This window comes from Rhineura floridana, chromosome 15 (genome assembly GCF_030035675.1).
Source record: "Rhineura floridana isolate rRhiFlo1 chromosome 15, rRhiFlo1.hap2, whole genome shotgun sequence".
Lineage (NCBI taxonomy): Eukaryota > Metazoa > Chordata > Lepidosauria > Squamata > Rhineuridae > Rhineura > Rhineura floridana.
In genome coordinates, this window is record NC_084494.1 from 32219194 (window position 1) to 32245492 (window position 26299).

Consider the following 26299-nt stretch of genomic DNA (forward strand, 5'->3'; position numbering starts at 1 on the left):
TCTGTGAACACTGAGAAACCCAACTCTTTTGGGAGAAACAGAAGCTTTGTTGAAAGAGAACAAGAACATAATGGTAAATGAACATGCCCTTGCATCCTCCTTCCTACAGCACGTTAAAACATGCTCGTGAACAGCCAATTGCCCCAGTTCAAGTGACATCCTGGTGCAGAAAAACAGAGCATTCCTCTTTTCAATACACAGAGCTGAATAATGTGCCCAAGATCAGGATTGTAACAGACAAGTCCTGTGATCCAGTCCTCATGCAGGGGCATACTAAGAGTACAAATGTTTGCCCACTTTATATTGATTTATTTCAATTTCGAATTTGGTTTTCAAGTTGTAGACCTGGGAGGCATGGGAAGACTTCCAAAATGTCCCAGTTTCCAGCCTTCTGAGCTGCAGAGGGAAAGCTCACAAATCCAGATGACACCTTATTATCAACACTCAGAAGAGTTCAAATTTATTGAAATGGTAATAGACTGCCTTCAAGTCAATTCCAACTTATGGCAACCGTATGAGTAGGGTTTTCACGGTAAGTGGTATTCAGAGGGGGTTCACCATTGGCTTCCTCTGAGGCTGAGAGGCAGTGACTGGCCCAAGGTCACCCAGTGAGCTTCATGGCTGTGTGGGGATTTGAAACCCTGGTCCCCCAGGTCGTAGTCCAACACCTTAACCACTACACCACACTGGCTCTCTCAAATGTATTACATACCCCAATATAATGATTTTGAGAGGCGATTTTGAACGCTTAGGGCCAGCGGCTTTGTGGCTCTGGCTGAATTCAGGTATCTGCTCCAAACCGTGGTTCCTTTAACTTAACTATGGCTTGGTGCAATGTCTGAATTGGCGTGATCATGACTTACAACTGACCACAAACCAGAACCCAAAACTATGGTTGGAGATGGGTTTGCATACCATGCTGTGTGTTAATTATGGATTGGAACACCTGAATTGACAAACTCTACCTCCAAAGGCAGCACCACCATGGAGACATTTATGAAGTTGAGTGAAGAGAAAATGTAAACAGATAAGCAGAAGCTCTATACCATGGTTTGGCTGTTATACATTTGGGTGCTCCAACTGTGGTTTGGGTTCTAAACTATGGTTGGTGCAAACCACTGGCAGTGTGGTGTCATATCAGAGCCCATTCCCCCCTCCTCCTGTCAGCTGGGATGAGGCAATGGAAAGGAGGACAATGTTCCTGTCCCTAGGAATTGAGGGAATTTTGGCAGCCATAGCTTGTCTTACCAGGATGAGAAATGTTGTACTTCCTTAAATTCCCTTTTCCTCACAACTACAGCACAGGAACCCCAGCCTCTATTGAATATGACTAGAAGACTTTGCAAAAGGAGGCTTATAGCCACAACGTGGCTCCTGCTGGAAGGAAGGGTGGGATATAAATCAAATAATAAACAAACAAATGTGCAAAGAACTGTATTCTGACATTGGTTATTTTCTCACTGGGGCGGGACATAGGCTTATGAGAAAGTGGGGAGAGGGATGTAACTGCTCCATGCCTGAGAAGGTTAAGCAAACACACTTAAGCAACAAGCACAAGTACCTAAACAACGGTCCACTTCTAGCCTCAGACTGGAAATTACACAAAAGACTGGCATGGAAATGTTGCAATATGTCCACCAGCGGTAGTTTCAGTTTCACCAAGCACATGCAAAATTGTATGCAAATGAGGTTAATTATGTATAAATAAGATGGGCAGGTTATCTGTCACCTCCAGCTCACAATGTGACTGGCGAAGCTGAACAGTCTACTGCCGAGGGGGCAAAGCTGGACTGCAACACAGAATATGCATGATTACAAACCCAGGTAGTGAAAAACTGATGACTCTTAATAGAAGCAAAGAGAAATCTTAAATTATTATTTGATAGTCTCTCTCTCACCGGTGTTGGTTATAGACATTTTTAAAATTTAGACCATTCAGCAGGTTTTGTATAAACTGACAGTAGCATGTTGGTTTTGACTTTGTTAACTGATAGAAAAGAAATTGTGTCTCTTCCTGCCTTCCTCCTTTCAATATTTTCACTTTGCTTCCCCCTGTCTATGTCTTAGGGTTTAATACTGATGTGAAGCTCGACATTCTTCTATAACATATTTGGAAAAACACTAATAAACACTACAAAAAAAAAACCCAACACCCTAAAAATGGATGGGTTTTGCTCCAAGTTGGGTTTGCCTGCATCTATGGCATTCAGAGTGTAAGTCAGGTCTCCTGAGGGAGGGAGGGAGAGACAAATGCCAAGGAGGTAATAACAGGCCCAGTGACTGGCAGACTATACCAGGAGGCAGGCTGCCAACTTGCTGGAACCAGCCACAAATGCAGCAGTAAAAAGAGCCTGTGTGACCCCATTCCTTGCAACAATGGTCAACACCAGGAATCAAAGAGGCAGCCCCCACCCCTGCTATTGCCCTCACCCCACCAGACCACTGCTTCCCTGAGATATTCCTTCCAGGGGCCTAAAAAGCAGGCATGCTTTGCCTGTGGCTTATTTCATTTATTTCTGGGTCCCACTGACATATACATTTGGAAAGGGCAACCAGCTGTTTTCATCATGACTGAGAAAGGCCAAAAATATGAACCTCTGGCCCACATCCAGAGGCTCCTTGGTCAGGCTGGGCCTGTCAGTTCGGGCCTGTGAGCAGGTTTCCCTGGAGGCCTTGCAGGCTCAGGATGACAAGCACAGGCTGGCTGGCCACCCTCCACCCTGTGCATCCAAGAGAAGAGCTTTTCAAGGGCTCCCCAATGGAGAGAATGTTATTCTTCAAAGGTGGTATAGACATTTATGAAAGAAATAAATGGGATCTGCCAGTCTTAGAAGTGTGCTGCTGACTCACTTTCTCTCCCGTCGGTGCTGGGAGGGGAGCTGTGCCAGAAGAATCACACACAGCAAGTGTACCCAAGGCAGCAGAGCCCACTGGGATGAATTGGCGATGTCTCTCCATGGTGGCAGAGCATATTCGCAATGCGAACTCCTTCCCACTCAGTTCCCTGGCACTCAGGCAAGCACTGAGGAAGGAGGTTACACTGCACTCTACTGACAGAAATAAAGTCCCCGCACACCCCAAAACTGCTCCTCTTAACCAGGTACAGCTGGAACCCACGTCAAGGCCATCCCCAGCGAGTCTGTGGCTGGAGCAGGATTTAAACCCAAGCAGGCCATTCTTCTCCCTTGGATGTATTTAGGAAGCTGTCTTATACGGAATCAGAACATCGGTCCATCTCGTTCAGTATTGTTGACACTGACTGGCAGAGGTTCACCAGGGTTTCAGACAGGGGACATTCCCAGCCCTACTTGGAGATGCTGGGGATTGAACCTGGGACCTTCTGAATGCAAAGCAGATGCTCTACCACTGAGCTACGGCCCTTCACCATGTATAGCAGGGACACAAAGCAGAACAGAGAGGAACTATTGCTCATGGAGCTTAAACAGTCCTGTGCTCAACCTACAACACCCCCAGTCTGAGAGAGAGAGATTTATCCTGGGTAGCTAGACTGGGGAAGAACTCTGCCCAAGACCATGGTGAACCAGGCTAATTTGTGGATTTTCACACTATTTGGGAACCTCCTGTGGATCAGGGATTCCTCAGTGTGAAGATCAGCAACAGTGGGCAAACTTCTCTGGAAGGCATCTTCCCCACCACTACCCATCTTCCTTTGCAATAGGGAAATGCAGGTATGTCTTGGGTGTGCCCTAGGAAAGGGGTGAGCAAGCTTCAGGCTTGCAGAATCTTGTTTGTTAACAGAACCCTGAGATTCACCAACAGAAGCCAGGTGCAAAATAGTAACCAGGGAGTGGGGATGGGGTGAACCACTCTTAAAATTCCAGGGAAGAGCACATGCTCAGCCTAGAATTTGTTTTCAACACCAGAATTAAGCTCATAGTCATTTCACACACAAACCAACAACTCCCAGTTTCCTTCAAGGCATCATCAGCTAAATTACTTTCTTTCTTTCTGAGGGTGGGGAGGAGAGGCTTTTTTCTTATTGCTGTTGTTAAAGCAACTAAAAACTCTTGTGGATCTACTGCAAGTCTCCAGAAATGTGTACATATCATACATTTAAAGCACATGACTTCCCCCAAGGAATCCTGGGAACTGTAGTTTGTTAAGGGTACTGTAAATTGTAGGTCTGAGAGTACACTACAGTTCCCAGGATTCTTTGGGGAAAGTCATGTCCTTTAAATATATGGTGTACATGCAGCTCTACCTTCTGCCCACTCCTGCCTGGGGTCTACTTTCAGTTTACACAGAGCCATAGCAAGACCCAATGGATCTGCAGTTAGAGCCATGTATGAACCAAGCATGCACACCTAGAACTAGAGGACTGGAAAGTGGCAAATGTAACGCCAATATTCAAAAAGGGATCCAGAGGGGATCCCGGAAATTACAGGCCAGTTAGCTTAACTTCTGTCCCTGGAAAACTGGTAGAAAGTATTATTAAAGCTAGATTAACTAAGCACATAGAAGAACAAGCCTTCCTGAAGCAGAGCCAGCATGGCTTCTGCAAGGGAAAGTCCTGTCTCAGTAACCTATTAGAATTCTTTGAGAGTGTCAACAAGCATATAGATAGAGGTGATCCAGTGGACATAGTGTACTTAGACTTTCAAAAAGCGTTTGACAAGGTACCTCACCAAAGGCTTCTGAGGAAGCTTAGCAGTCATGGAATAAGAGGAGAGGTTCTCTTGTGGATAAGAAATTGGTTAAGAAGCAGAAAGCAGAGAGTAGGAATAAATGGACAGTTCTCCCAATGGAGGGCTGTAGAAAGTGGAGTCCCTCAAGGATCGGTATTGGGACCTGTACTTTTCAACTTGTTCATTAATGACCTAGAATTAGGAGTGAGCAGTGAAGTGGCCAAGTTTGCTGACGACACTAAATTGTTCAGGGTTGTTAAAACAAAAAGGGATTGTGAAGAGCTCCAAAAAGATCTCTCCAAACTGAGTGAATGGGCAGAAAAATGGCAAATGCAATTCAATATAAACAAGTGTAAAATTATGCATATTGGAGCAAAAAATCTTAATTTCACATATACGCTCATGGGGTCTGAACTGGCGGTGACCGACCAGGAGAGAGACCTCGGGGTTGTAGTGGACAGCACGATGAAAATGTCGACCCAGTGTGCGGCAGCTGTGAAAAAGGCAAATTCCATGCTAGCGATAATTAGGAAAGGTACTGAAAATAAAACAGCCGATATCATAATGCTGTTGTATAAATCTATGGTGCGGCCGCATTTGGAATACTGTGTACAGTTCTGGTCGCCTCATCTCAAAAAGGATATTATAGAGTTGGAAAAGGTTCAGAAGAGGGCAACCAGAATGATCAAGGGGATGGAGCGACTCCCTTACGAGGAAAGGTTGCAGCATTTGGGGCTTTTTAGTTTAGAGAAAAGGCGGGTCAGAGGAGACATGATAGAAGTGTATAAAATTATGCATGGCATTGAGAAAGTGGATAGAGAAAAGTTCTTCTCCCTCTCTCATAATACTAGAACTCGTGGACATTCAAAGAAGCTGAATGTTGGAAGATTCAGGACAGACAAAAGGAAGTACTTCTTTACTCAGCGCATAGTTAAACTATGGAATTTGCTCCCACAAGATGCAGTAATGGCCACCAGCTTGGACGGCTTTAAAAGAAGATTAGACAAATTCATGGAGGACAGGGCTATCAATGGCTACTAGCTGTGATGGCTGTGCTCTGCCACCCTAGTCAGAGGCAGCATGCTTCTGAAAACCAGTTGCCGGAAGCCTCAGGAGGGGAGAGTGTTCTTGTACTCGGGTCCTGCTTGCGGGCTTCCCCCAGGCACCTGGTTGGCCACTGTGAGAACAGGATGCTGGACTAGATGGGCCACTGGCCTGATCCAGCAGGCTCTTCTTATGTTCTTATGTTCTAACTTGCAGAGAATCTTCTTCAACCCACAGCAGTCCTTGGCCTTCACACAGGCAGTACTCAAGAAACAGGTTGACACAGTAAATAACTGAGATGCATAAAGGAAAAAGCCACTGGGCCAGATGAACCAATGTTCTGACTCATCATGAGAGCTAAATTCACATTTTTTACTTTTTAGAACTACCTAAGTTCAAGTGACAAAGCATAAGCACAGCTACCACAATTGTGAATGTGTTTTTCAGTTGGCCAGGTTTCCCGGCATGAAAGCTGCAAACTAGGAAAGGACTGGCTCTCTGCTTCCATGTTTATTGCAAGGAAAGGAAATTCATGGAAGATAATTATCAATGATTACTAGCCTGTTGGCTATGCTCTTTCTCCGTGGCCAGAAGGAGCACGCTTCTGAATACCAGTTGCTGGAAACTGCAGGATGGGAAAGTGCTCTTGCACTTCTCTCCTGCTTCTGGGCTTCAGGCATCTGACTGGTCACTGTGAGAACAGGATGCTGGACTAGATGGGCCTTTGACCTGAGCCAGCAGGCTTTCCTATGTTCTTCAACCTATCCTCTTGAATGTGTATGTGCACTATTCACAAGTGACAGAACCACACAAGGATTTTGCCACTTAGATACACCTGTGTTTAGAAGTAAAGACTAGTTTTAAGGCAGTCCCTTGAAGAACTTCCCTCTCGTACCTGTAAATGAGCATTTGCAGAAGTGTCACTTTGACAGAACAGCAGGGCATCACTCTAGGCTGCCCTTCTAGTAACAACTCACAGAATCCAATGCGTGTGTCTGTGACTGACTGCAAAATGTTTTTGCTCCTTTCACCGCATGTTTTTATGCAAATAAATGAATGAGCATGTGTACGTGTCTACTAACAGTGTGCAGTTAATCTTCCTCAGCCATGTGTGTGGGCATACAAAAAACCTTGAAATGCCTTTTGTGCTGTGCCTACTTTGCAAAATGAGATTCACCAGGGCTTTCTTTTGGAGATCCTGCCCTGCTGAATCTTGGGCGAGAGGGGACTGGCTGTGGTTGCCATGCCAAAGGAACTATACTCTGCATATACTTAGGGGCACATTATCTCTGGACTAGTTCTCCCAGTGTTGGGCAAAGCATTGCCAAGTCTTTTTAAGAGTCTGGGCCTCTGCCTGCCCCAACCATGGGATTGCCCCATAGCTGTGTTGGAGCCCCTGCTCTGGATACAAAAGGCCCCAGGTTGGGCCTCCAGCATCTCAAGGCAAAAGGAATCAGGTAACAGGTATAGCAAAGGCCTTTCTTTCCTGAGGCCCTGGAGAGCTACTACCAAGCCGACCAGAGACCAGCCTTTCCCCAACCTGGTGACCTCCAGATGTTTTGGACTACAACTCCCATCAGCCCCTAGCCAGCAAAACATCTGAAGGGTACCAGTTTTGGGAAAGACTGGCACAGACAATACCTTTTTCCCCCCAGTTGTATCTTTTAGATTGTAAGCCTGCGGGCAGGGAGTGTCTTGTTTGTGGTTTTTATTAATATTTTGTAAGCCACTCTGGGAGTCTTTTTGGCTGAAGAGTGGGGTAAAAATGGCTTTAAAAACAAACAAACCACTTTTGGGGGAATTTATTTTCCCTCACAGTCAAATTGAAATAGTCAGTTACTTCTGACAGTACTTCTGGATTTTACTCAAGGTTTTGTTTATGTGTTTCTAAGATACATTCTGAGGGAACTTTCTCCACTCTGGTCAAATCCCAGTTCACATCTGATACATCTGAATCTTCCTCCCCTCCCAACCCCTCCCCCCCCCGAAAATGGGTAGCTTAAAATGTTATTTGCAGGAACTGTTTATCCCCTAACCAGACCGTGGACCACTGCAGATATACATGCAAAAGCTGCTCTGCTGGCCCATCTGAGCCCGGCCCCTCCATCTCCTGCCCTCCACCCCCACCCCGTCTGGGTTCAGGTTGTCCTGTCCTCCCTCAGGCCACCCCTGCCGGGAAAGGGATGCTGGAGTGACAGATTAGCCTCGTTAGTGGGATTCCCGCCGAGGGGACACAGACCGGTGACAGCTGGCGCTGGGGACGCTCCCAGGCTGTGAAGACAGCCTATGCCAGACACAACCACAATAAGGGCAGATTAAAGGCCCTCAGCCCACACCCATGCTTGCCCCTATATTAATATCGAGGAGGGGTCTCTTCTCTCAGAGCAGAGGAGAAAACAAGAGTCAGGGATTTACAACGCCAACCCTTGTGTGAGTCCATACAGACAAGCTTCCTTCTACCAAGCAGTAAGGGAGAATTTTACCACATGACAATTGCCAACGCTTAGTCAAATGTGTGGTAAAATGTTTGCCTATGTTTATATTGCACTGATATACCACTTTTCTCTCAGGGTACACTGTTTCCACCACCGCCACCCCACCCCAATTTCCACCACCGCCACCCCACCCCAACAACCCTGTGAGGTGGGTTAGCTGACAGAGACTGGCCCAACCAAGCACGTTTCATGGCCAAGTATGGATTTGAGCCATTCCTAGTATGATCTTTGAGCCCAGCTTTCCCCAACTGGGTGCCCTCCAGCTGTTTTTGGACTACATTTCCCATCCTGATGGGAGTTGTAGTCCAAAACATCCGAAGGGCGCCCAGTTCGGGGAAGCTGCTTTAATCACTATGCCACACTGACTCTCCATGAACCCAAAACACTTCCAGCCGGCTTCTAGTACCCATTTTCCTTACTCAGTAAGCCCCAAATCCCTCCAACCTCTGCTAGCCTGCTCCAATCAGGACTGCCACATTTTATAGACTCTCCATCTATCCCTTCCATCAGGAGGGCAAAACAAAACAGGATGTTTTGTCATCCCCCCCACCTCAAACCCATTTATTTTGTAACTGAAGACAAAACAGACTGAAATTCACTTGAACAAAAATGCGGCCTTCATCAAAACAAGCAAGCAAAACAGGGACAAACTCCATCTATAACACACTTTGTGCTTTTTGAAGACAGACCTCCTGAAGTGTGAACAGCCTGTAAAAATTATGGATGGATGGCAGTCCCAAAGCACCCCTCCCCTATCCCAACATAAGAGAACCCAGGAGTCCTAGCTCCCAACCTGATAACAGGTCTGTAAAAAGCTATGATTCCAACTAGTTAGAGAGCCAGTGTGGAGTCGTGGTTAGGGTGCTGGACTATGACCTGGGGGATCAGGGTTCGAATCCCCCACTTAACCACGAAGCTCGCTGAGCCAGTCACTGCTTCTCCACCTAACTTACCTCACAGGGTTGTTGTGAGGATAAAATGTTGAGAGGAGAACTATGTATACCACCTTGAGCTCCTTGGAGGAAAGGTGGGATATAAGAAATAAACAAACAAACCCTGGTGTAAACCTCACTTGAGGTCCTATCACTCTCTTCCCCAAAATGGAACAGGAAACAGGGGTCCCAGCTCACACATCTCTACTCTCTTCTTCCTCACTTACAACAGAGATAGCCAACTTGGTACATTTCAGATGTTGCTGGACTACAACTCCCATCATCCCTGTCCACCAGCCATGCTGGTTGGGGCCAACGGGAGGTGGGATCAAACAATACCTGTTGGGCTACAAATTACCCATCTCTGCCCTACAGAGAGCTACACAGATAATGCAGTATCCATACAGTATTCCTTCTTCTAAGTACTAACCTCTGTCCAAAAGCTTTCTTTTAACTAACATTTCAAAACCCAGTTTAGCTCTCTACCCCGTCCTTTTCTCTTTCTTGCCAGTGCAAAATTAGACATTGAGTACAAATGTGTTGTCACTGTAGAATGATGGCTCTTTCTGAAGAGAGGAAAGACATTTTTAGAAGAGACAATTGGGAACAGAGCAGCGGCAGGTGGAGAGGTTTTTCCCAACAGCCACTTCCCTGTCCCTATAGCCTCCCTACCTCTGAAGTGGTCTCTTTCTCTTCACCTTGTCAGGCTACAATTACATGAATTCACATACAACATGTAATTTGGCTCCAGACACCATTACTAGAACTGTATATTCCTTGACTGCTTAGTTCAAGCACTTAAATATTTTGAAATAATGCAGCAGCCTGGGTGGAAAAACCCAGGAAAAAGCAAGTTTCATACTTCAAAGTATATCGGCAAATCTGTGAAGTCTTAAAAGAAGGAGACAGGGGCTGAGGAGGATTTCCAGAGGGCAGGGCTGCATTGCTCTGCGCAGCTATTGGCCCATCCTTGACTAAAGAATCACTAAATTATGCCCAATAGTTCACATGGATTTTGTTTAATTTATATAGGTTGCAGAATTCAGTTTGCCTTGGTGCAGAATGCAGCGCACCAGTCACTCCCCAGGATCATTGGCAAGCTACAGATTGTGCAGATTATCCCTAGCCCTTTCTGTTCTTGTCTGGAGCACGATGGGTAAAGCAACAGAGTCCATGAAGAGCAAGTCAGAAAGAGACAGCCACAAGGTAAGCTGTTCTCCTCTGCCAGTGTACAATTAAAGCATCTAAACCTACATTCTGTAGTGTTAAGTGGAGAACCAAAAACAGATTCTCTCCAAAATCGTTCCCAAAACTAAGATAAAAAATCCAGGTAGCCTGGCTCCTTGTCAGTGAACATTAATTTATTCATCAAAACATTTATACCCTGCTTTTCCTGTCCCACATGAAGCTCACTGGGTGACCCTGGGCCAGTCACTGCCTCTCAGCCTCATGAAAACCCTATTCATAGGGTCACCATAAGTTGGAATCGACTTGAAGGCAGTACATACATTTACCACCCAAAACAAGTCTCATGGGGGAACCACAGCTAAACTCAAGAAGGGAGCACTATCGAGAAAGGTGTAGAGGCTGGAAGAATCCTCTCACGCTAAGTTTCAGCCCTGGCTAAAGGGAAGAGGGGAAACTTCCTCAAACTCTGAGGAAGCACAAGAAGTTGTCACATACACAAACAGATGAAGAAACTGTTTCTTTCTGAGAAAAAGGGAGGGAGAAACGTGTTACAAACACAAGAGTACACCCTCCTACTCTGCATTAATTAATCCTGAATTACCACCCCAATCACCAACACAGATAAGAACCCCTCAATATGATTAGGCCTACAAATTTGAAACAATTTTAATCTCTAGATTAATCAGCCAATTGGAGAGAGGACTTCTAATGGATGGTGCAGAGACTGAAGGGCATGCTGGCTTGCGGTTTTTCGAGCCATCTTGGCTGCAGCATCTTAATGCATTAGAGGAATGAAAGACAGGCTATAAAGATGAGTTGCAGCAGCAACTTTTCCTTTTGTTTGTTAACTTGTGGTACATAATTCCTTCAGATATCCCCAGTTAGTCACTTAGGTACAATTTTATTAAATATGCTTCAAATGTTTAGGAGAGCCACTTTATTTGTTTCCATTCTGCAAGCACTCAGTTAAAGGGTTTAAGGGGTAACTACTCTGTTAAATTCAGGAGGGGATCATAGCCCAGAAGGTCCACAGTTCATTTAAATCCCTGGCATCTCCCGTTAAGAAGATCAGGTACTAGGCAATGTAGAACAGCATTTCCCCAGCCTGGTGCCCTCCAGCTGGTTTGGACTACAACTCAGTTGGGCTGGTGGGCACTGTAGCCCAAAGCAGTTGGAGGGTACCAGGTTAGGGAAGCCTGATCCAGAAGACCGCTGCCTGACATGCTACATCACAGATGGGCAGCTTATGGCTCCAGGGCCACAGCCTAATACAGGTGTGAGGAACCTGTGACCCTTCAGATGTTGCTCAACTACAACTCCCATCATCCCTGGCCATTGACCATGCTTGCTGGGGCTAATTGGGAGTTGTAGATCAGCAACATCTGGAGGGCCACCGGTTCCTCACACTTGGCCTAATATCAAAAGCCCTTTTGAAATGATCAGTTCAGTCCTCTGGCAAGAGCAATCTCCCCTCTTCTGGCTGCTCCATGCTGAGCAGGAAGGAAACAGAAAGCTGGGGGTGGCAGAAAGATGGAGAGAAAACAGCCCTGCCCACTTTTTGCATTAGCCCATCCACCACTGGCTTCGCCCCCACTCTGTCAGCCTGCACCCCTTGGGGAATTTTCCCAGAGGGAATGCAGCCTTCTAATAAAGTTTGGCTGCTGCTGCCAGTCAGAGTAGAGAATACCCAGTAGAGTGGGAATGCTGACTGAAGGGCGAGGTGTACATTTTAGGAATAAATAAAAGAAATACCAAGATCGTCTAACCTAGCACAAGCAGCTTCCTATGTTAAGAGCCTTCCTGAACAAGCACCCTGATATGGTTTTATGCCACAGAACAAGGATGAACAGAAAAGCCAAACACAAAAGAGAAGTGAATCCACAGACACAGCCTGAAGATGTAGCTGATGCAGCACGGAAAGACACTTGGGAGACAACTCCTACAGGCGAGGAGGGCCCATCCGCAGGGAGCACATGAGTGCACTCATTTATTTACTTAAAATATTGATGTCTCGCCTTTCTGCTTTTGCTTCTAAACCTCCCAAGTGGTGTACAGACACGAAATCAAACAAATCTCAACAAATATTAAATACAAACCAGCAACACAGATAAGAGACATCTCAGGGGAATTAATGCATCATCAGCCAACCAGGCCAAAGGCCTGCTGAAATAACCAGGTCTTTGAACAGCATCTAAACACTAGAGAGCAGAGATGATCTCCTGGGCAGTGTTGGGACGAGCCATGAGGCGATCCAGATTCAAACAAAACTCACAAACAGCAGATGGTAAACTTGTCTTTGGACTATACAACTTCAGACTGCAGGATGTATGTGTGTGTTGTGTGTGATGAAATGCATTTCCATACCAAAAACAAGCAGTCCCTGCACACAGAGAGTTAACAGAAAGTTCTCCCCAATGTGCTTGATTTCTATGTGCAATGGTTTGTTTTTTAAAGGAGCATTCATAATATGAACCCCCACCTGCAGTCTGAAGTGGTATAATCCAGCAACAGATTTATCACCCCATCTACTGCTTATAAGAACTACGTCTTTGTTTTGTTTCCCCATGATGCAACCCCAGCCTCTGATCCATTGTAACACACCAGCTCTCCACCAAGGGCATGCTCAGGAATCATCCACAGAAAAGGCAGGGTCCCTTTTTGAAATCAGGGCCAATACACTACACTTTTCACCTCATTATTATTGTTGTTGTTGTTGTTTAACAAATTTATATCCCGCTCTTCCTCCCAAAGGACCTCATGACACCCACTGCAGGAAGGGTTTTCTTTCCAGCCCTTGGAACACAGTGGGGCTCAGTGGTTACAACAGAAGGCCAGGGAACAGAACACCTGTGTTTCTAGAAAAGAAAAAACACAGGGCAGTACATAAGAAGGAGAGGTGCCGGATTTCAAGGATTTATTCTGGGGCCATTCACAAGAGTAGGGCTTAGAACCAACATTTCTAGATCCGGTTTTCTAGTGAGGTCAGAAGCACTATTGAGTGAATTCCAAAAGGAGCAAAAAAGGAGGATCCTGAAGGAAGTGAAAATGGCATCAGGACAGAGCTGGATCACAGGCCAGACTCTCTTTGAAGATCCACTGAAAGAGGGAGCTCCCTTGCTGTCCGTGTGGGTTCCAGATTGTCCCTGGGGGTGGAGGAGAGGAAGGAGTTACAAGGCCACTGAGAAAGGGGAGGCTGATTAAACAGTAACAGGTGCCGCTGACCCAGGGAACAGCTGTGAAAAAGGAGCCAGGGACACCCAAGGGATAAAAACAGTGAGGGGAGGGAGAAAGCACAAGGCCCAAGGGAGAAAGCAGAGGCACCAAAAGGGACACAAGCAGCCAAGAACTAATGGGAGAAGAAAGAACACAATGTTTCTGCGCCATTGTGATCTTGGCTTGCAACTATGACATACAGCAGCCAGTGCAAAACTTGGCCTCCTAGGATTTTCACACACCTGGGTTTTTTTTGTATTAAAGAAAAAAGGATTTTTAGCCCTCCTGGCTGGTGAAAAGTCTTGCAGCTATCTGAAGAAATGCCAGAAGCCAGAGGTGAAAAATCCAAAGGGGAACTTCAGTCCCTTGCAAATCTTCTTGTTCGTCTTCCCTGACACCCACCCACTATAACCCACAGGCTTTCCCAGCACCCATATAGTTGTTTCTCCTTGATTTGCCCAGTCCTCACTGAAAAGACTCCAGATTCCTCAAAAATCTGGCCTTTGAAAACAATCTCTGCAAATCAACTGATTTCCATAATTTATATTTCTGGTTATACAGAAATTAGATTTCCTTGCAGCAAAATATGTAAATCTCAGTCTGTTTCTGTGCAGAAGGTGAATACCTAAGCCCCTTTCTGTGGGCATTGTTAGGTCTGGGGCAATGGGCATGCCATGCCATTTTTTGTCCTTTTAGCCAGAATTTGCCCCTTCCAGATGTGGTGCAGTAGATTAGATTTATAAGACACTTGTTACCTAAAGATCTCCAAGCAATTTACAACATTGTTAAAATCCTAATTTATTTGCTTCTTTTTTTTTTCTGAAGTACATTTATATCTCACCCTTCTATTGTAGTTGCAATACCCAGAGCAGCTGACAATTTTTAAAAATCCTACAAAATCAATTTGTAAAACGCTATCAATCAATAAAACAAGAAAAGCAAGAAAAAGCAGCAGTATATAAAAGCAGATAAAACAAGAGGTCAGTCTGCTAAAAGCTTAACTTGAGAGACCAGATGCCTGCTGGAATAGAAACATCTTGACTAGGTGGTAGAAGGTCATGGGGAGGAAAACAGACTTCTCAAGGCAGAGAGTTATGTATTTTACTTAGCAACAGCTGCCACACAATGCAGGTTTAGAAAAGTTCACTTAACAGCGAGAGAGGAAGGCACTGCCTTCCTGACAGCACTTGCACCAAGAAATGCTGGACACAGCTTCCCCCTGGGTTCATAAAGGAGCCCTCATGTACAGAAATAGACCAACAGCCTCTCTTGCCAAGTACCAGCAAAGAAAGGGGCAGCAGCTCTCAAACCCAGCTCTGCAAGGTCTCGGGAAGTGATCTTCCCCAGAACTTCTAGTAACCGAAGATGCCAACAGCTAGGCCTCATATCAGCACTTGCCATGATGGGGCAAATGCTGAGGCCTTCTGCTGTTGATGTCACATCCCTTTGTTGTTGTTTTATTTAAAAAAAAAACATTTTTAGTGTCTGGCCCTCTGAAGAGACGCAGGGCCCAAAGGCATTCCAGACAAGCAAAGACAGCGGCAGTTCCTGCAATTCTTTGAGACGGGCTGATTCCCTATCACCATCTGTCTCTACTGCTGCCCATGGCCCCCTGGTAAACTCACAGGGGAGAGCACCAGCTGGGGCTAGGTGGCTCCCCTTAACCGTGGTACCCAGAGCCCTGTCAAGCCTCAAGGGCCCCCTCAAACCTGCTGGCAGTTGAACCGAGAATGAGATACACTTTCCAGAAGTTACCATTTACAGATCTTATAGACCTAACCAAGTTTAGGACTTGGATATTTTAAGGACCACTTCCTTCTACCTGTACTCTTCCCCCGCATGCTCAGATAAATACAAAGTCTCTTTGTCCATTTCCTTGTGATATTTAACGACTGAGTAAGAAAGGCAGGGCTTTTTCAGTCATAGCACCCTCATAAGAACTAAAGAAGACCCTGCTGGATCAGGCCAAAAGGCCATCTAGCCCAGCATCCTGTTCTCACAGTGGCCAACCAGATGCCTATACGGGAAACCCAAAAGCCCAGGATGTGAGTGCAATAGCATTCTCCCCACTTCTGCCCTCTCTGGGAAGGCCTGCTGGGCCCCATCATGGTTGAGTTTCCATCACTCGGTCCTTTAGGAGGGCTTTTGGATATTAAGTAATCTTAATTCTGATGAACTACTGCTGACTCTTCTGACATTTTGGTCGTACTGTTCTTGCCTTATAGGGTTGGGGATTTTTTTTGTAATTTTGATATATTGTCAATTTGGTATTGATTTTTAACTTGTTTTTCTTAGCTGCTTTGTTTCTCTTTCATGAGAGGAAAGCAGGATATACAAGTATTTTAATTTTAGAAAATGCCCAAAGAGAGAAACATCAGCTGCCTGCACCCCACTATCCTAAAAAGTCCTGCTCCTTAATTCTAGATATCTACAAATACACTGAGGTTACACTTAGTGACAAGGAAGACGTACTGTACTCTGGCAATATTCAGAGGCATTCCTCTTTTGCTGCTACATCTCCAGGGTTCTGGTGTCATATCCTAGCTCAAATTAACCCCTGCTCTGCCATGAATCAAGATATTAAACAGATTACATGCTGATGAGTGGAAGCAAGCTCTGCCATACTCCCACTTACCATTTTCTGGCTAATACTCTTCAGTTCAAAAAGGCCTGCAATAAGTGAGTGGAGCTTGGAGCAAACGAAGACCCAGAGTGCAAGACCCTGCCAGGAATTTGGGCAACATCCTGCTTTTAATCCAGTTGCTCCCCACAAAGGGAGACAGAAGGAAGGAAGGAGGTTGAGCTCCTATCCTGTAGGCCAGCCTTTCCCAGCCGGTGTGCCTCCAGATGCTGTTGGACCACAACTCCCATCAGCCTCAGCCACTGGCAATGCTGGCTGTGGCTGATGGGAGTTGTGGTCCAACAACATCTGGAGGCACACCGGTTGGGAAAGGCTGCTGTAGGCAGTCCCATAGAATGTGTTCCATCCAAACCCCACCCCTCTTGTCTCCTCCTGAAGGCAGAGATAGGTGAAGAGATAAAGCCAAGCTATTTCTATTCCAGTTTGCTTCTGAAGATTTATAAACTGTGAATGCAAAAGTAAAAAAAAACTCAGTTGTGCATGTATGCTGAGCTTCTGTGGGAGCAAACAACCCCCCCCACACACACACACAAAATTCAACTCCCTTAGAATTTCAGCTTTTTGTGGGATTATTTGTTTGTTCTGGAACAGGTTCAGAGGAGAGCAACAAGGATGATCAGGGGACTAGAAACAAAGCCCTATGAGGAGAGACTGAAAGAACTAGGCATGTTTAGTCTGGAGAAGAGAAGACTGAGGAGAGATATGATAGCACTCTTCAAGTACATGAAAGGTTGCCACACAGAGGAGGGCCAGGATCTCTTCTCAATCATCCTAGAGTGCAGGACACGGAATAATGGGCTCAAGTTGCAGGAAGCCAGATTTCGACTGGACATCAGGAAAAACTTCCTAACTGTTAAAGCCATACGACAATGGAATCAATTACCTAGACAGGTAGTGGGCTCTCAGACACCGGAGGCATTCAAGAGGCAGCTGGACAGCCATCTGGCAGGAATGCTTTGATTTGGATTCCTGCATTGAGCAGGGGGATGGACTTGATGGCCTTATAGGTCCCTTCCAACTCTACTATTCTATGATTCTATTATTCTTTACTTTAAAATAATAATAAGATTTTAAATCTCATGGCTGGAATGACACAAATTAAAAGTCCGTAGGCAATCTCATATTTCAAAGAGTTGGGGCCCATCCATGCCTAACCTCAAAATCCACATTTTCCATATTTGGTTGGCGGCCTCAAGATCCATACATGTTCTGTTTGTGCTCAGATTTATTTTTTAAAACCCAAATTTTCACATCCATACATGTAAGTGTTATTTTTTTTTCTAATTTGCTTCTGCATTAGTTACACCGCCTAAGTCCACCCCTTTACAGTGATTGGTCTAGAATGGTACTTTGCTTTTCTCGTGCTTTTCTGGAAGAGCTCAAAAATGTATATATAACTTTTTGAATTAACGTTCATGTGCAGGTTTGCCGTCTTTTTAATTACGTCTATTGGCCTTTGTTTGCATAATATCGCAAACAGCTTTTAAGTGGAAACATGATTAGTTAAACATTTGATTTTACGTTTGACTGCAAAAGAGAAGGGTTTTTTTAAAAAAAGGAAAGTAATACAGCTACAGAAGCCAGAAGGAGGAAGTATCCTGATTCAGTACTGGAATCAGGAATGAACTGTAAAAAGGAGGAGGAGGGGGATGCATGGGCAGAGGGTGGGATCCAATGTCATCTGCCCATAATACAAAAAAGCAGGGAAAGATGTCCTCACTACAGAGGATACAGTGGTTAACAATCAGGACAGAAAAAATAATTGGTTTATAGCAGGGTAGGGGAAGTAGGAAAAAGTCCGAAATGGTGACGAACGTCATTTGGACCCTGGCAAATTAATGGACACAGAAGGGGGTTAGATCACAGATTAAAAGGAGGTATGGATGGGCCCTTGGATTAACAAAATCTTCATTTGTGGGGCATAGTTTCGTATTTCAGTGCCCAACAGACCTTTCTCCCTGTAATCTGCATAATGAGAATTCTGCAAAATTAATTCTGCAAGCTGGAATGGGGAGGGACGTTTACTTAATATGTAAATGTACACACATCACAGAATTCAGTTGATCTTGTTTCAGAATTTGGATTACCTCAGAAGATTTTTTTCTTTTTTTAATTGAGTGCAGAGCACACACTCATGATAAACTTCCCCTGTGCCATATTCATAAGTGTGTTTCTCAGTCCACTCTCTGACACCTATGCCTGAGCCACAGATTCCCTGTTTGCCGACACAACCTCCATGGTTTGCAAGCACACACAGAGTTCTGTGGCACAGCTTTCCTGCAGTTCCAGGGCACACCAGGTAGCATGTATGTGTGTAGGTTCCTGCCATGTCCAAGATGTGCATTCAAGAGGGTGGGAGTGGGGGCTGGAATCCCATGAAGCTCAGTTTGCTCTTTAGTGTCACATTCAGAGCCAACAACAGCAAGGGTCACTTTCCTTCTCAGCTCCTGACTGCCGTGAGAAACTCATGGACCAAATGCCCAGCTATGAATAGCTCCAGCCTTTAGCTGCCTGGGGAGACCAGCCCCAAATCCCCAGAGTAGCTTAAAAAAGCCCCCGAGTCTAGAAATAACCACAGACTGGAGCTGGAGCAAGGACTTTCCGAGCTCTCTTCCCCCCCCCCAACTCTGCCGTGCCCGTCTAAGGATGAAAGAGAAGGCGGTGCCGCTGGGCACATTGTTTATCTCCCTGGCTCCCAAGGCAGCGATGAGAGCAAGGAATCAGCTCCGCATCCCAGCCGCGCTTGGGCGCTTGCGGACACGCTTAATGAAGCCAGCTAATTAACATGGGGGAAGAACTAGAGCTTGCCTGGTGTGGGAGCTGCCAAGTAGAGCAAGGGAAGGTGGAACTTTTAGAAATTTCAGAGCAGAAGCTGGGCAAAGTGGGTGGCAAAGAGAAGGGGAGCTCCAAGTCTGAATTAGAACCAAAACTCCTGGGTTCTTTTCCCAGCTCTGAAAAGAGAATTAATTTTAAGTGGGCCACAGCCATGAAACAGTATTTGGGTGTCAATTCTTATCAAGATATTTCTAGATTGTGGCTAGACCCTGGGCTTTAACCTGCGTATCATCCATGCCCTCAGAAACCTTGTCCGTAGACCTAAAGGTGTGCAAAACGTGCATACAATGGTTAATCAGTGGGAAAATAAAGGCCCTCTGTGCATGCTCAAAGAAACTTGCCACCACACATAGCCTCGCAATTTTAAAACAAAAGGTTCCAGGGCTGATTCCTAGCACAGCTTTTAAACCTTGGGTCTAGAGTGGACCGTCACAGGGATAGAAGCCAAAGCAAGGACTCCAAGGTTCCCTGGGATAGCATGGCAACCTTGAAGCGTAGAACGCCCCAAGAAGTCAAAATCCTGGGATTCCGCTTCCAGTTCTGTTATTATGTGACACAATTGTCTCTTCTGAGTTACTGGGCAATCTTTGTCAAAGCTCTGCTACGGACCCATGTGATAGCGGAAAAAACATTAATTTCTAGCCTGTGATTTGAAGAGGTTACACGCTTCGCCAGATAAACACAATGCAGCAAAGGGGATGGACAAGTGAAGGAGTCAAACAGAGCAGGGAAATGGAGAGTGAGAGGGAGAGAGAGAGAAGAAAACAGTGTGAAAATAGGCCTTGCCCCGGGGAGGAGGGGAGCTGGGGCAGGTGCCGAGCAATGAAAGGCGTTCTTGTGGGACGGTAACAGGCCTCAACACACCTGAAACCACAAGTTTCCCACATAAAGGGGCTTTGAGGGGCCTTGATGAAAAATGAGGGGAAACAAACCTGAGGCAGGTTGCCAAGGGAATATGGGAGAGGGTGCTGTGTCCTTACGTAGGCCCGAAGGGCAAATTAGCCACATCCCCTTCTCTAGCTAAGGCCGCCCCCAGCAGCTCTCCACTCTGAGGGCCCTTGAAGTGGCCAGACCGGTTGTCCTAAGAGATTTTATCAAGGAAGCAGGCAGCCAAGAGTGGGGAGGGGGGAGAAGAGGCCTCGCAAGGCCCAAGAGCCGACAGGATAACATTGTGATGGCCGTTGCAGCCTGCTTCACACACACCCAAGTGCCATGGACACAGGTGCTCTGTGAGGCAAACTGTTTGTGTGGACATGTGGGGGGGGGGGAGTGAGCGACACACAAGCAGACCCAGGAGCCAACAAAATGCAGTTGTAGCAAGTGAGCCACGATGGACTTGCCTCACATGATACATTTAAAGCACATGACTTTCTCAAAGAATCCTGGGAGCTTTGTGCAGGGTAAATTACAGTTTCCAGGATTCTCTGGTGTGTTGTGCGAGGTGCATGGTGAAACACTACATCTGAAAGTCTTCCTCATGGATGGCTACCAGGCAGAGCCAATTACTTCTAGCATCCTTCGTGCCACTTGTTTGTGGAAGGCTGGTCCAAGTCTCGTTTCTCTACCCAGCCAAGCTATCACAGAGCATGAGCCAAGGCAATTTTCACACCTCAAATGTCATACACTGTGGCTGAGCAAAGCCAGCAGGCTCACACTGGTCTCATTCACAATACCCTGAGGCCAAGACAGTAAGAAGCATCACATAGAATCCAAGGAGTACCTCCCTGCCCAGGGCCAAATCAGCACCTTCTGTCTCCCCAAGCAGAGATCTGTCAGCTTGGTACCTTGTCCCTAACATTCCATCCTCTGAGGCAAAATAGAAATTAAGGCTGCAGTCCTATACAGTTACCTGGCAATAGGTTCTACTAAGCACAGGAGACTTACTTCAGAATAAACATATTTAGGACTGGGCTGTAAATCATCCCCCCCTTTTTTTTTTCTTTACTGACTATAGGTAAAGGGAGGCATAGACTGGGGGGAAGGCAGTAGTCAGAAGAGAGACTGGCAGAAGTGTCGAGTTGGGGATTAAGAGAGTGGCAGCTCCTAAAAATGGCAAGAGGCTGGTTAGATGAAGAACGTAACAGCGGCACAGGAGTAGAAGAGATTGCCGAATGATAGCTAACACCTCTTTCTGCTTTTAAGCTTTTGTCTACATCTACAAAGACTAGAAACTCCATTTTTAAAAAACAGAATTTCTCACAAGGTATACTTTAAATATCACATTTAAAACATTTATATGCTGCCTTCCCTTAAAAAATGTTAGCAATTCACAACACAGTTCACATACACAATAAAACTGTCCTAAAAACATGATCATATAAAAATGATACAGCAGCTAAGCAGAACAATAAATTGTAGGTTTAAAAAACAAAACAGCAGGGAGCAAAACCAAGCATCTGCCCCTTCAAAGGCACAAGGGGCTTCCTCCATGATACTGTGCCCACCTCAGTTAAGAGAACAGTTATGTTTGTATGCACTTGCCACTAGTTGAGTACATGACACCCAATTTAGGGGTATCCTTTGTATATCCAAGGATATTTCTTTATTCTCCTTTCTGTATTTTCCCCCAGCTTCTGAACTCATCATCATTAACAAGGACTGGGATCCCCACTTCTGCCAGAAATCGAATTTGCTTACCTCTGTAACCACCTCAGTTGGAGAAATACAAGTAATAATTCACCAAGTGGCAACTTATCACGGTAGATATACAATCACATGGGGAGCTGACCATCTGTAGTGTTTCCCAATGTGGCTGGGGAGAATTTTACAACACATCTGCACTCCATTTGTAATTAGGGGAATGGATGAAATCCTCCTCAACACATAGACAGACACCAGACATGACCATCTCTGCCTGTGGTCCTACGCCCTATCCCTCCGACATTTAAGTTACTACTTGATGCTCACCGTTAGCAGAGTACAGAAAGATTGTTAAAGGGTGTTACGGGCAATTGATCCATTTTAAGCAATCTTAAGCATATATCCCTGCATTGTGATCTTTTGGTTAATGTCTTCTGGTTTATGCATTTTAATTTGATATTTATAAATTTTATATTCCACTTTTCAACTGTGCCCCCAAAGCAGCATACATTAATAAAATACAAGCATTTATAAAACATTAAAATGCAGCATTGAAACGAAGAGGCAGTTATCTCCCTATCTATCTTTTTCAAAATCTCCTTATCTTGGGCCCTTGTGATGTCGTGATGCTGTGAATACAGATAACGAAGAGAGGAATCATGCCAAGTATACACCAAGTATATGCCATGCCTCTGAGAGCCTGGCTGCCAATTAGCTACCAAGTCAAGCTTAAGGTGTTGGTTTTGACCTATAAAGCCCTAAACAGCTTTGGACCTTTTTCTTTATAGTCTGCCAAGTTGCTACAATCTACACGTGGGGCCCTCCAGACTTTACCGTGGCCTCTTCTGTTGTGGCACCCATTTTGTGGATGAGCTCTCTATGGAGATCAGATGAGTGCTGACGATGGGTTGCTTTTACAGGCAATGAAACATCTTTCTGTTTACCCTTGCATTTACTGACTGTTGATACTGAGTTCTTTTGGGGAAGAGGGTCTGGCTGCTGTAGTTGCTGAAATTAGGAACATAGGACGCTCTTATACAGAGTGAGACCATTGGTCCCTCTAGCTCAGCACACTGACTGGCAGCAGCTCTCCAGGGGACATTCCCAGCCCTACCAGAAGATGCCAGGGAGTGAGTCTGGGTCCTTCTGCATACAAAGCAGATGCTCTTCCACTGAGCTATGGCCCTTCCCCAAATTATGTGTTATAACTACCTGGATGCTTGAATTACTATTATTTATTGACTTTAATGGTTTTTATGTATACTGTGAACTGCTTTGAGGTTTATAAATGAAAAGGGCATTTTTTTAATAAATAAGAGGGGAAATAAAGGGAGGAAGATTCTTTGAGCCATCCAACCTCTCCACGGGGCAGGGAACTATTCCATACCTCTTGCCTAGCACCCAGTTGTTGAGAGATAGGAAGGAGGTACCTACCTCTTTTCTTCCAAGGAACACTATGCAAAAGGGCAAAACAATATTGAAAGGGAAGATGTGCAAGGAGAGGGACTGCATGAGAACTTAAATCTCTGCCAAGATTCAATTCTGGAACAAGTGCATTGTTTTGGGCATGTGCAGAGTGAATTTCTCTCACCAAATCAGAAACCAGGATAGCCAGCCTGATTTCACACATCTAGAACTGGGGGCAAGCCTTCATGACAGCAATATTATGAAGATGCCAGAGCTGGGAGCCTGCCAGGATCAAATGAATTAGGCACTTTACAAAATAGGTTCTTAAAGGGCCCTGCCTGCAGGCTTCCCATCTAATCATAAGATAAATGGTTTCCCCATAGCCTGAAGCCTTAGAACACTTTCTTTTATAAATTACGCTCTGGATGGGAAGGCTTCAAGAAGGGGGAGGCTAGAAGACTATGAAGACAAATCCCTCTCAAGCTGCCTGCTATTGCCTCCACTTGGGGTGAGATAGGACCTTCCTAAAGCAGCAAGCGTCCTCCATTGCCTGAAGTGGCAAAGGGAGTGGTTCCTTCAGACAGAGCCCAGGAGGCTGAGAAAAGCTAACTTGCAGGGGACCTGGAATGCAAGAGGCTGGGGCTGAGCAAACAACCAGCTGGGGCATGTTTGGGTAATAGCATCTCTCCCAGTACTGCAAGCTGGGGGAGGGGACTGGTGACTTAAAACTGATTTACACATCCTCCTCTGGGCACCCCCTGCCTCATTCCAACAGAGCTCTCCTCCCTCCACACCCAACACGGCACTATTCCGGCATCCAAACCTACTCACCTCCCTAAGAAGTGATTATATAAACATCCTCCCCTATGTGCCAGCCTCTGGCATCTACAAAATCCAGTGCTAGGAGGGCATGGCTCAGGGAGTGCCAAGGAACCATTATCTAGTGGCAGGGGGAGGCATCCTGGAATCCTGAGAGGTTAAAATGGGTTCAAATGGGGTGGGGGAGAGAGAAATGGAAAGAAAAGTGGACTCTAAGGGTAACTTTGAACTGAGAAAGTTCTGCAGAACCAGTTTTCTTCATCGTGAATCTGTTCTTTCCTGCAGTTCCATGTGAAGTATTGAAAACTAGGTTGTAGTTATTGGTTATTTTAAAAAAAATATTAATAAGGGGTACTGGGCCTCCATCACATCTTCTGACCTTGGTATCCTATTCCCAAATGCATGAAGATGAAATGTGTTTCCTGAGATCATGCAAACTCTGCACATGCCCAATGACACTGTTTTGTATTAATTCTCATGCTCCAGACAGCACTCAGCTTTGGCACTCGAAACAGGTTCCGTGGGATGAGAAACTTCATGAGGACTTGTTACCTCCGAACCTTTTGTGATCCAGATGGTTAAAGTGTGGTGAAAGGCTGAAGTTTTACGGCTGATGTTGTTGTTTTTTAATTGAAGCTTCACACACTATTTGGAGATTAGCAAGCATATGGAACCAGAGTTCTGTATTTATTCCAGGTTAGTTAACCTGGAATAAAATAGTACAATTTTGTGTGTGTGTGTGTGTGTGTATGTGTGCGCGCACGCACATGCACTAAAATAGATGTAGCCAAGACTGAGACACCACCTTTCCCCGCAGCTTTTATCCTCCGTTTGGGGGAAGACTATGTAGCAGAGGTTTGTGGAAGGATCCCTTCTGGCAACAACTTATTTTCCCTCATTTAATCGCGTTTCAAATCACATCACTGTGCCCGTGAGTCACTTAAGAACGGTCAAGTCACTGCTGAGCAAGAAAGAGCCAGGAAAAGAGGGCTGATGCCAAGAGATGGGAGGATATGAGTTGGGGGAGAGAACAGCAGCAGATCTGGGGCAGGAAGGGGTTCTTAAAGGAGCGGGTGAGAAGGTGGCAGAGGAGAGGACAAGGGGTATGGTGGGGGAGAGAAACAGGGAGTTACACTTAATGCTACGGTGTCCCCCCCATAAGTACTGTTCATCTTGCCAAGGACTTTGTAAACTATTCATTGGAGAGGTGGTGCAGGGTGGTGGCTGCGGTGGTAGAAGAGGGCAGAATGGAGGAGGCAGACAAGAGAAAGGGCTCTTTGCCTGTCCCCACTAGGGGACACCTCCACTTCTGCTCCAGAGATTTCAAAGGTCTAGAATTCCTAGCAAAGAGGCTGCACCTATTCACACACACACACCAAACACGCTCTCACCCTCTCCATTTCCACCCCCACACCACACCCTGGTCCCCCCTCCCCTAGATCTGATTCTTGCCTTTCCCCCCACCCACCCCCACCCACCCACCCCCACCCCCACCCATACTCCACTAATTTCTGCCTCTCCCTTGGAGAGAAAAAATGCCCTCCCCCTTCCTTTGCTGGCCACTTAGGGGGGCTGGTTAAAGAAAGAAAGGCTCGAAAAGCAGAGATGAGCTGTTCAGGGGGCGGGGGGTGACCCTGAAGAAGGCCGATCGCAGGTACAACGCAGCCCCCCTCGCCAAATTATTTTGCCTCCCCGCCGCCGCCGCCGAAGCCGAAAAGTTGTCGCCCAAGAATACTGATGGGGCGGGGGGCGGGCAGAGGACTGGCAAAGAGGAAAGGGAGGGGTCGCGGCCAGAGGTTAGCAGGTGAATCAGACTTTTAAACCCTGGGGAGGGGCAGCGGGGGGGCGTGGATGGAGAGAGACAGCAGAAGACTGGGGAAGTTTTTGTTCCCTTGGGCACTTGGCAAAGAGTTTTTGGGTCGCCTCCTGTCGAGGAGTCGAAGCGCAGGAACAGCCCTGGACAGCCGCCCTGGCCAAGGGGCGCGCGCCCTCGGTCTCCGGCGCCCCGGCTCCTTCCCACCCCGGGGCTCCCGCGCACCAACACGGGGCTCCGTTTCCCCGATCGCCTTCCCTTTCCCTCCCGGCCGGCTCGCAGCAGCAGGGAGAGGGGAGGAGGCTACGGGGAGGGCTTGCCCTCCGCTCCTTACCTGAGCAGGCGAGCAGAAAAAGCCCCAGCAGGAGGAGCGCCTTCGGGGAGCAAGGGGAGTCCATGATGCGCCCTGTCGTCGTCGGAGCGCAGCAACTCGGCTCCGGCACCAAAGCCACCGCTTCGCTCGCCCCCTCTTGCCCGGCTCGGCGGCCCGCCCCCCGTTCCGCCCCCAGTCGCCTCAACCCAATCCCCAGCGCCGCACCTCTTTGCCTGCGGGCGAGCGAATCTCCCCCAGGCGGGGGAGAAGGGCGGACCGGGAGATCTTCGCGAATTTACACCGAGCGCGATCCCAGTCACCCTCTGGACTCGGGAGTATGCCCTCTTGAATTCAACGGGGTTTACGCCCAGGT

General features: G+C 46.4%; 1 protein-coding gene across 1 annotated transcript in view; it reads right to left on the reverse strand.

Annotated features, from left to right (window-relative positions):
* The window catches only part of BCAM (basal cell adhesion molecule (Lutheran blood group)), a 66262-nt gene extending 40165 nt beyond the window's left edge, over positions 1 to 26097 (reverse strand). Inside the window, exon 1 of the mRNA XM_061597878.1 lies at positions 25948 to 26097. Coding sequence (XP_061453862.1) covers positions 25948 to 26011 — 64 coding nt within the window. The 5' untranslated portion in view covers positions 26012 to 26097. The remainder of the gene's footprint in view (positions 1 to 25947) is intronic.
* Between the last annotated feature and the right edge of the window lie 202 nt (positions 26098 to 26299).